The 12191-nt window shown below is 42.5% G+C and overlaps 1 protein-coding gene across 1 annotated transcript in view; it reads right to left on the minus strand.

Annotated features, from left to right (window-relative positions):
* LOC127624923 (uncharacterized) overlaps positions 1–12191 on the minus strand; it is a 36818-nt gene that overhangs the window by 6692 nt on the left and 17935 nt on the right. Inside the window, exons 6-7 of the mRNA XM_052099850.1 lie at positions 10545–10722; positions 69–191 (exon numbers count right to left, since the gene is read on the minus strand). Coding sequence (XP_051955810.1) covers positions 69–191; positions 10545–10722 — 301 coding nt within the window. The remainder of the gene's footprint in view (positions 1–68; positions 192–10544; positions 10723–12191) is intronic.

Below are 12191 nucleotides of genomic sequence, written 5' to 3' on the forward strand. Positions count from 1 at the left end.
CACATACAACTGAAGCAGACTTCATTTCTCTGTGTGTGCTATGTCACTTCACTGCGCAATGCTGTTACCTGTGTTCTGGAGAGACAGCCTTCTCTTCTGGATGTTCAGTGATCTCTCTTGTGAGTTGTCATGAGCGCTGCTTGAATCAGTCGCGCGTATTTGCCGCACCGCCAGTAATAGTAAAAACAGTCCTGTGATACATTTTACATGCATTTCTCGTTATGACGATGATAAGCGTGTGTAAAACGGGAATGTATCTTCTACTGAGCTTTTGGATCACTGTAGCATTGCTCAGAGTGGTACATGCGGTGAAGAGAGTACTGCATAAGCCAGAGGCGCAGAGGGGGAATGGATGATGCCCTTGTTTCCTCAACTCATGTCAGTTTGGATGAAGGAGGTGAACAGGTGCTGACCAATCACAGTCAAGGAGAAAAAGCACTGTATATCCATTCAAAGTTCAGAGCTGTATGTACAGTTGCAGCTTAATTTGTTTAATTTAATTCATAATGATTGTTTTGTAGATCATTTCAGTGCGGGTGGGTTGTATTTAAAAAAAAAGAGAGAGAGAGATTTAAGATTAAAGTTTGAAAATCTCTAATTGACTTCAAAAACTTACCCATGCTTATTTTGTAATTTAAGTATTTACATACAGAATCTAATGGGTTTTATTCTTGAACTTATTTGCAAATTGATTTGTGGTGGGTCTTCCTTACACTATTTTTAAACCAATGATAGACAGACAGACAGATAGACAGATAGATTCCCTCAGTCTCATCCTGACTGACAGACAGATGGATAGAGAGACAGACATTCCCTCAGCCTCATCCTGACAGATAGACCCTGACTGACATACAGATTAATATAGAGATAGATGGAAATATAGACAGACAGACAGATTACCATCTGTCTCATCTTGACAGATGGACAGACAGATGAGCGGGTGGACAGACGGATATGTAGATAGACAGACAGACAGACAGATTCCTCTCTGTCTCATCATGATGGATGGACAGAAAGATATATAAGCTAACAAAAATCATCAATATCAACAATATGTATGTTAGATGCAGTACCGATTAAACACCTAACAGAGGTGTTTCCTGCAACCTCAGAACCTCTTCTTAATACTATTAACTCCTCATTATCCTTAGGGCAAGTCCAAATAAATTATAAACTGTCAGTTCCCCGTCTGTCGCCCTCTCGATGTTGTGTCGGAGAAGCGACACTAGGGGGTCTTTCTTGAGCACCGAATATGCATCTGATCTATGAAAAAAGTCCAATGAGAAGTTGGCAGATAGTATTTGCATACCCCGCCCCCGGACATACGAGTTCATGAGTTCATTCAGAAATTTTCTTCAGAGCCGATGGTTGTGCATGCTGTTTGCTACGAGTCACACCTGTTCCTGTATTCCTCTGACGCTTTGCATGCTGTTGGGGACAATGACGGGCTCTGTTCGCCGGGTAAATGCCCTCGAACCACCCGCCTCCCCGGCACGCTTGCTGGCTTCTGTCTGAGCTCGGGATGAGCCATTTCTCTCCAATGGTGCGAGAACATAGCCGTGGCAGCATTGCGGTCGCAGCTTTCTTTTACCATGAGAGAAAGCCACTTCAGCCGCCCCCCGCGCCTCGCCTCTTTCCTACGGGATTGAGGCAGGTGCCGCGGGTGATGGAGGCGATTTGGGGATAATGACGGGCTACGTTCGCCAGGTAAATCCCCTCGAACCACCCGCCTCCCCGGCACGCTTGCTTGCTTCCGTCTGAGCTTGGGATGAGTGCGGCCCGATTCGCAGCCGGCCTGCCGGTCCCTTGAGCTCCCGGAATTGGATGACGACATCGCCGCTGCATCGGAGAGCATTACAGCGGCGTCTGATGCTGATGACTCATCTGGGCCGCCACCTTTGGGTCTGTGCGCCCAGTCTGAGCCTGATGCACAGAGGTCCGCTATGCTTTCCCGGTTACCGCGAGCACGAGGCTGGAATGGAAAATCCTGCCCCCCAAACCGCTTACGCCTTGCATGTACTTATATTTACTCAGTCAATTCGGGATGACTTCAAAGACTTTAACACTAAAACATTTAGTTCATACAAACTATTTTTTTTTAAACATTGACTCACAAAACTTACTTGGTTTACTAATGTTAACCACTAATAGTTCTAAACAAAAATAACTAATATTGGCATAATATTCATACATTTTCTGTAATAGCATAATGTCATGTAGAGCTACTTTGAAATGACGCCTGTTGTGAAAAGCGCTATACAAATAAATTTGACTTGACTTGAGATAGATTGATTTTCTTAAATGAATGTAAATGTAGTCATAGGATAAAAATCTACTTAAATTGGAGACTTAAATTAAAACATGGGGGGGATTTCAACATCTTAGATTAGTTAGTTAGATTTACTATATAACCGAACAGTGCTCCAAGATTACTCCTGAAAATCCAGGGGCAGGGTGTAGTACATAAGTAGTAAAGTAGCGCATGTAAAACATATCATATTAACAAGTGCAGTTATTTATGGGATTATTTTCTTAAACTTTAACTTATTATAATTTTTATTGTATTTGCATATTTTTTAGATGATATATTATCATATTGCCCACACTCCAGTCATTTAAACAAAATATATTGCTGGTCTCAGAGTGTAACAGACAAGGTGACACACTGATTAGGGCAAACAATTGAGCTGTTTTCCTCCCTGTTCACAATATTATTTGGGACAGAAAAATATTTTTGCAATGTATTTTACATTCATATCTGCACTTTAGAATTATTGCTCATGACATCTACCTTTAACTTTCAATAACTTGATTAAATGGTCCTTATACAATATATTAACACATTAAACCACTGTGGAGTCCAAGAGAACTTGCAAACTGGATACAATTTTATAGAAGGAAACCTATATTCCCCATTGTGGCAGGGTGGAGGGCGGGGCCGGGTTGTGATCATACACAGTACACCCCGTCCCTTATCAGGCAAATTAAGCCTCTGAGAGGGATAAAGGCTGATGACAGACGGTGGTGCGACGAGAGAGAGATAGTTTACGGACATGTCCGTCATGTGTGTGTTTGTCTTTTAAGTTTGTCATTAAAACTATTATTTATATAGCTGGTTCTCGCCTCCTCCTTTCCACTGACTCCTTTACACCCATCAACCCTTGCCCACAGTAATTCAAAGTAATTTCCAACACTCCTCCTTCTAAAAGTTTTTAAGGCAGAAGATATAGAGAGCTGCGAGTTTAGTATTACACATTAGTCATCCATTGCGCTGAATACAAACAGCCCTTGCCAATAACAAAGGAAATCTCTCTGTTCCTGTTTATTTGGTTAAAATAATATTACTGTTTACAAATTCCCCTCTATATGTGACAGCTTGTAGTAACTGATCATAGAAAAAGTCTTTAAAGTTTCTCCTCAAATCAATGTGTGCAATGAACCTCTCTGTGTTGGAAAAACTAAAATGAATTGCACCATTCTCATAACATCATGTGACGGCTCAAGATGTTTCTAGAGATAATTTAGCACAGATGATGACTGCAGTGTTTTTCACTGTGATTTGCTCTGAATTAATTAGAAATATGTAAATGTTTACTTTATTCTCTATGGGGTTTGCCCTTGTGTTTATAATTTTGATACATTCTATTCTTCACAAGAAGAAACTGTGTGTGGCAGGGCAGAGGGCAGGGCCGGGTCGTGATTCTACACACCCGGTCCCTTATCAGGCTAATCAAGCCTCCGAGAGGGACAAAGGCCGACTGCGGAGGATTGTGCGGGAGAGAGAGATTGTTTACAGACATGTCTGTCATGTGTGTGTGTTGTTGTCTTTTGTTTAAATTATTCATTAAAGTATTATTTATATTGACAAGCCGGTTCTCGCCTCCTCCTTGCCCATTGAACTACGTTACACTGTGTTTTTCATCAGGACAAGAGTAATATTTTGTGGTCCAAGAACACAATGACAGGTCAAAGTGAGCTGATTGTCTTTAAATTTATAGATTTTTCTTTATTTTTTTCCCCCATCTTGGTGAAATCTGCAATTGTAGCCATTATAAGTTCCACAATGCAATGGGACAGCAACATTTTCTTTCATATTATCTTAGAAATTGCAAATACAAACTCAGGATTGCACATCTTTAAACTTACAAAACTTTCAATAAATGTCAGCTAGTCTAAAAAAGCTGGACCTTTGCTGGAGCATATGCTGGCCAGGAACCCCCCACTTTAGATAGGCAGAGACCGTCTGACCAGAGGTGGGTAGAGTAGCCAAAAACTGTACTCAAGAGAAAGTACAGTTAAAAACCACTTAAAAACCGATTAAAAAAACCACCCCTGTGGCTGAACATGGTCGAGATGCGCGAAGTGGACAAGACACGCTTCCTCGACGCACCTGTCTCCCAGTTCGGTCTTTTCGGCGACACCGTCGATGACTTCACCCAGCAGTTCTCAGCGGTGAAAAAGCAGACGGAGGCCATATCGCACATCATGCCCTGCCGCACCTTCAGCGTGGACCGTGCCCCCGTCTGCCCACCGAGGGCGTCCTCCTGCGGCACCTAAGAAACACACAGCTCCACCTCAACCCGGGCCCATCTCTCATCCCCAGCGTTGAGCACCCCGCAGGAGGCGCACGCCCCCATTTCACGAACCCCTTCGAGGACCCGGAAGGCTCCCAAGCGTTCCTGAGACGGACAACCCAGGGACCAAGATGTTTGCTCCGGAGCTGGTAAGCAGACCACCCCATCCCCGGTGCAGGGCCGGGAGGAGAATTTTCAGTTAAGTTTATTTACTTTGCCCCCACATTCTCAATAAAAGATCAATTCCCTTTGTCTCTGGGTTACCTGGCCCGCAAATGCCGTTCTCATGGCACTCTGACCTGAAGGATCACACAGCGTACTTCCACGTCTCAATATTGCATCGACATCGAACCTTTCTACGCTTCGCGTTCGACGGCCAGGCATATCAGTACAAGGTCCTCCCCTTTGGCATGTCCCTGTCCCCTTGCGTTGTCCCGAAGGTCACAGAGGCAGCCCATGCCCCGGTTCGGAAAGCAGGTGTCCGCATTCTCAACTACCTCAACACCTGGCTCATTCTGATCCACTCCCGAGTGTTACTATGCGCCCACAGGGACCAGGTGCTCAGGCATCTCAGCCGTTTAGGGCTTCAGGTCAACTGGGAAAAGAGCAAGCTCACCCCGGTTCAGAGCATCACTTTTCTCGGCATGGAGTTAGACTCAGTCTCAATGTTAGCGCGCCTCACCAACGAGTGTGCGCAGTCAGTGTTAAAATGCCTCACGGCATTCAGGCTGGGCACGGTGGTCCCCTTAAAACATTTCCAGAGGCTCCTGGGGCATATAGCGTCCTCCGCGGTGGTCGCGCCGCTGGGTTTGATGCATATGAGACCGCTTCAGCACTGGCTCCAGACTCGAGACCCGAGATGAGCATGGCGCCGCGGCATGCACCGTGTGTTCATCACCCCCGCCTGCCACCAAACGTACAAACCCTGGACAGACCTCTGCTTTCTACGGACAGGAGTCCCCTTGCAGCAGGTGTCCCGACGCGTCCTGGTCACCACAGATGCCTCCAAATTGGGTTGGGGTGCTGTGTGCAATGGGCACGCAGCCACGGGCCATTGGAAAGGGGCCCCGCTCCGCTGGCACATCAGCTGCCTAGAGTTGTTGGCTGTACTTTTTGCCCTGCGGAGGTTTCTCTCGCTAATTCAGGGCAAACACATCTTGATCCAATTAGACAGCACCACCACGTTAGCGTACATAAGTCGCCAAGGCTGTGTATGCTCCCGTCATGTCACAACTCACCTGTCGTCTCCTCCTTTGGAGCCAGCAGCAACTCAAGTCGCTGCGTGCCACTCACATTCCGGGCAACCTCAACATGGTAGCGGACGCGCTATCACGACAACGCTTGCCCAGTGGAGAGTGGAGGCTTCACCCCCAGTCGGTCCAGCTGATTTGGGAACGGTTTGGCCGTGTTCGGACATGCAAATTCTGTCTACCAATTTCTCATTGGCCATTTCTCATAGATCAGAGATGCAAAAGGCTCTCAAGAGAGACCCCTAGTGTTACTTCTTCGACACAACAGCTCGTTCCCTCCATCAGGGAAAGGAGGTTACATTCGTAACCTAGACATTTTTTGCTAGACATGTGAATCACCAATAATAACACAAGAAGAAAAATGTGAAAGTGATCTGTTTCTCATCCTCAGCTATCACATCGCTCCTGAAGATATCCATTTGCTTTAAGTTGGAGCTTCGATTTTAATCTTGAATATCTGCTTGTCTTGGTGTTAAATGAAGGCATTGCATGACGAAACAATTTTTTTCTTACTGTGCAGAGTGAAGAAATTGTTACACTTTGAAGAGCTTGATGCTGCAGCAGTGATGGACAGGTCTTGAGTGACAGTCTGTGACAGCAAGCTGTGTGGAATTCTGCTGTCATAAATTTCCATTCAATAATCTTTCAATAAATGACGTATTAATTCAAATGAAACCCAGTAATGTTCGGACAGGAATGCTGCCCACTGTTACGAAGTAAAAGTACATTTGTTTAATTTTACATTTGAGTAAAAAGTACCCACTTTTAAACCTACTGTAAAAGTATTTTTTTTATCCAAAAAGTTACTCAAGTAAATGCAACGGAGTAAATGTTGCCCGTTATTACACACCTCTGCGTCTGACTGACATGTGAAGCACCCAATCACAGTACCTTTTGTTTTTATGTGTATTTGAGGGAAAGATTATCTGAAATGGATGATTCCACAATAATAAACAGATGTTGAAATAATTGCTGATTAGCCTCCAAGAACAGTTGTACAAAACACAACAAAAATAGTAGATTTCATATTTCTGTTTGTCCTGAAGGATAACCTACCTGGTCTCAACCTACCAAGACAATGACTTCCCTTTCACAGAAATTATGAGTAAAATGGCAGATTATCAGTTCATTAACACTTTTCACCCTGTTCCTCAAACATAACGTCTGTATTTCATAATCAACTACATTTATAAGCTTGTTTGAGTCTGATCTAATTGTGCGGTAGCTTAACTGATCAAGTGTTGCACTTGCTATGTGTAACCGGCGTCTCCGGCATGGGAGGCTGGTGCGATAACAAGGAGGCTAAAGGCTACAGCCTCTAGCGTCAGTCGCTAGTGCACCTCTTGAGGTCAGGAGAGTGAGGATTACACACTACAGTGAGGTCACTGCACAGCTATCTACCAGCTGGCTCCCGTTACATATGCAAAGGACAGGGGTACAAGTCCTGAAGAGCACACGTGTTGACACGTGAGCCGAAGCACCACAAATCGACGTGGATGCTTCGGCAATTGTGCTTTTCCTCTCTCATGTGCTTTTATAACACTATCTATTACGTTTAGGTTTAAGGTGGGGTGGTAGGTTTTGTTGATTTAAAACTTGATAGAACATTAACCTTAAAAACATCAGCTGTCTGGAAGCAAAATGAACTCACTTTTAGTGCCACACAATGGATTTCACCTACGAATGGCAACAATACGTGTAAGAAACTAGGTAACATAATTTTGCAAAAATGTCGCCACAGCGTTAATGATATCAGTCTCAAAATATGTACTGTTTATTTAACAGACATGATCTGGAAACAGAACAGAATATACAGTTCTGCTTGTGTATATCACTTTAGTTTACTGTAACAACACAAAGGGTTTTGCAGCCCTTCCAGTACACCAGGACATCAGGCACTGTGCAGTTGTGCCTCAGGTGTTTAGAATGCTTGGGATGTCTCTCTGATTAACTTTTTTTTCCCCCTGAAAGTTTATTTTGGAAATTATTGTAGAGCACAGAAAGTGGCACACAGGAGTCACATGATTTTAGGTATTATTCATGTCTGTAGCACAAATGCAGGTTGAATTTTCTCACCACACTTTAATTCTTAGGGTTAGGGTTTGTTAAAATCCCTAGCACTGTGTGTGATCAATGGTATTAGTGAATTACAGCCCACTTGGCAATGGAAGAATGATAACTTTGTCATCAATTCAACTCAATAATGGAACACCTGGGAAAGTTTTAGCACATAAAATTGCCTTGATAAAATACAGAAATATATTAAATAAGTGTACATTGTAGTTATAGTTAATTGCTCACCCAACAACTAGTCCTGGGTACTAGTCCCATGGAAACCAAGAAGTTATTTGTTCACATCAGCAATGCTGAGCATGATTAGGAAGTTGCATGTACACTGTAAAATAAAATGTTTACTCCAATGATGGTGAGGTTTAGGGTCGGGATATTGGTAATGGGGTAAAGTTAATAAAATATGCATTCCTGTTGACTATGTTAGATAATTTACAACTAAATATACAACTTGCTTTTGGCACCAACTTGTGAATATTTTACCCAGAAACTGGAGCTTACACATGCCCCTACAGTTCGTTCAACAACACTTCCAGCTATAGCCACTGGGGCAGTGATTTGATTTTTAGTAAGCACAGGCTGATTACAGCAGCAAAACTTTTGACCTACTGTCAGCGAATAGGCCCTTTTCACGTGACGTCACGCAACTTCCGTTCTGACTCAAAGCAGTGTATGTTTACTTCCGCCAGCATAGTGGAACGCTATGGAGTTTACCCAGTCCCTTCGACACCTGCCAAAAATACATCTAGATGATGTAAAGCGACTTGCAGACAAATTTTCACTTACAACACGTTCCAAACTTGACAAAGGATACAAATTCTTCATTGAGCAGTACCTGTTTGCATATGAAGGTAAGCATTTTGTATTGTCCTGCCCAAATTACGTTAGCGGAGGAGTTAGGATAACGATAGTTGTTAGCTTTCTCTCCTGCAGTGAAAGTCCATATTCTTAATTAATTTACTGTAATACAGACCTGTAAACTCTTGTTGCAATCATGTTTATTACTGATGTTAGCTACAGATTGTGTATTGTTAGATAAAAGTCAGTAACACATTCATGGTTAATGTTGTGCCCTTTCACCAAAACATTGCATTGGAATAGTTTCGAATGTAGTTGTCGATGAGGTGACAGTGAGTGGGCGTGGTCACAGGTCCATGATGAAAAATGAGGAGGCTCATCACCTTCAGGTTTTTCTGATTTTCATGTTCTGCTGCGGTTGCAGACACTTTGCAGTAACGTTATCCCACAAAGTTCCATTGTGGTTCAGTGTGTTTCTCAGCCTGATGTCAATGAGTGTGGTGCACCAAAATCTAGATGACAACCTTACATTTAAAAAACAGAAGAGGGTTGTTTGAGGACAATAAGACTGAGAAATATGCTGTGTGATGTTAAAATAAAGTAGGTGTTCAAAGTTCATGGACTTACTTTAAAACCTTAAGTTTGTTCAATTACTCCAATGAAATGTAAAATTGTTGTGCAGGAAAGACTTATTTTCATGTTTCTATTATCAGGTTACATTTCATGCTAAAGAGGTTCCTGTGGTACTGAAATGCATGTCATGTACCTGCTCTGCTGGGAAAGCACTGTGCAACCACATTGTGGCATTATTGTTTCAAAGTGCTCACTACTGTACCATGGGCTTCAAGACAGTGCCATTGCCACTGTCATGCACCAGCTCACTGCAGACCTGGCACCGGCCTAGGACACATGTAATACGTTAACATTCATTACATTTAATGATGTTGGACTATAATTTTGTAATGGCTATGTCAATTAATAAATTATCATCAATATATTACAGGGAATTACTCCTGAGGCAACAAATGACATGGTAGTGTGTAAACCAGTACCGAAGTCCAAGGATCATGCCCGAACTGGTGTGAAATGTACACTGTACAGAGCATATGGTGGCAAGTATGAATTAACACCTGTCTATATATGTTAATGTATAACAGAACAATGATTAGTATATTTTCCCTTTAAACTTCCAGCTGATATCTTCTGTAAATTATGAACATCTCTTAATATATAGGGTTTGGGGCAGCTCAAAACATTTTCATGTTTATTAAAATATACATCTCACATTTTTGTCATGTCCTCTTCCAGATCCTCACATCCTTGCCAGTGTTGAGAAACTGCAAGACAAATGCCCACAACCAGGCATTTGCAAATTGCTCCACGGGCTTGAGGCCCTTAATTTTGTGAACTCTAAATTTGGCCCGGTGCCATTTGGGTCTTTGCTCTCTTACCAGTGCCCTCCTGAGATAAGTAGAGACATTATTAAACACCCTGGTGCCCCTGGATTTCCTCAGTTGCCCATTGAAGGTCACAATTTTAAATTTCACATACAATTTGAGCCTAACTACAAGCAACAATGGCACTTATAGAGCCTTAAAGTGTCAAGGGAGATCTCTGCTGCTATTGAGGCAGAAACACGACTGCAGTCAGAATGCCAGCTGTGAACCCAGGTACGCAAACCCCGACTTACAGCCAGCAGATTTGGTGAGATATGTCATGTCTGTGGAGAGTCAACTGCAAAATCCTTAGCTGCTCGCATTCTGAGAGGAACTCCTCAGACAGCAGCTATGAAAAGAAGGCTGGACCTGGAGCCTGACATACTAAGGCAATATTCTGATTTCTGTGATGTCACTGTGACGCAGTGTGGGGTCCTCATCCACCCTGATGCACCTCACCTTGCAGCCAGCCCTGATGCCAAAGTTTTCAACCCCAGAGAAACACCACCATTTGGGTTGGCAGAGGTTAAGAGTTGTGATGTTGAAGATGTTGCTCAAGTTAAACACCTGATCACAGTTCGAGGCCAGGCCTGCCTTAAGAAAAGCCACAAATATTACTATCAGGTTCAAGGCCAGCTGGCCATAAGCGGACTTCAGTGGTGTGATTTTATAACAGATACCCACACTGACTTCACAGTTGAAAGAATATTTAGGGATGAGGAGATCATCAACTCAATGCGACAAGCTGGATTATTTTGATCACAACATATACATGGATGTATTATTACGTTAAGGCCAAATGTTCAAATGTAAATATTTCTATGAACATCTGATGCATGTAATTACTGTTGTAAATACTTTTTCAATTTACAACTTAAGTCAGTGTTGCATTGTATGTAAATATCCTTTGTCTTATCGAGCAGTGGTCGCTCTTCAACCAGTTTTCAACCTTGTTTGTAGCTTTGAGCTGCTATGAAAGTTTTGTATTAGTTTCCTTCATCTCACATAAATGCTATTACCAAATATGTAAATAAAAAAAATGGCAAGTTTTAAAGATATTCTCTTTCTTTTATTGGTTAAGATGTAAATTCATTTTACTCTGGATAAACTTTTTACAGAATGCTTCACAACATTGTTTATTAATAACCATGAAAATATAGTAACCCCTATGTTCATACAAAGCATAGAAAATGTAGCAAATTTAATTTAAAAATATATTACAAAGCACTTGTATTTACAGTATACAGTGGGTACGGAAAGTATTCAGACCCCCTTAAATTTTTCACTCTTTGATATATTGCAGCCATTTGCTAAAATCATTTAAGTTCATTTTTCCTCATTATTGTACACACAGCACCCCATATTGACAGAAAAACACAGAATTGTTGACATTTTTGCACATTTATTAAAAAAGAAAAACTGAAATATCACATGGTCCTAAGTATTCAGACCCTTTGTTCAGTATTTAGTAGAAGCACCCTTTTGATCTAATACAGCCATGAGTCTTTTTGGGAAAGATGCAACAAGTTTTTCAAATCTGGATTTGGGTATCCTCTGCCATTCCTCCTTGCAGATCCTCTCCAGTTCTGTCAGGTTGGATGGTAAACGTTGGTGGACAGCCATTTTCAGGTCTCTCCAGAGATGCTCAATTGGGTTTAAGTCAGGGCTCTGGCTGGGCCATTCAAGAACAGTCACGGAGTTGTTGTGAAGCCACTCCTTCGTTATTTTAGCGGTGTGCTTAGGGTCATTGTCTTGTTGGAATGTGAACCTTCGGCCCAGTCTGAGGTCCAGAGCACTCTGGAGAAGGTTTTCGTCCAGGATATCCCTGTACTTGGCCGCATTCATCTTTCCCTCGATTGCAACCAGTCGTCCTGTCCCTGCAGCTGAAAAACACCCCCACAGCATGATGCTGCCACCACCATGCTTCACTGTTGAGACTGTATTGGACAGGTGATGAGCAGTGCCTGGTTTTCTCCACACATACCACTTAGAATTAAGGCCAAAAAGTTCTCTTGGTCTCATCAGACCAGAGAATCTTATTTATCACCATCTTGGAGTCCTTC

This window comes from Xyrauchen texanus, chromosome 31, assembly GCF_025860055.1.
Source record: "Xyrauchen texanus isolate HMW12.3.18 chromosome 31, RBS_HiC_50CHRs, whole genome shotgun sequence".
In the NCBI taxonomy this organism is placed as follows: Eukaryota; Metazoa; Chordata; class Actinopteri; order Cypriniformes; family Catostomidae; genus Xyrauchen; species Xyrauchen texanus.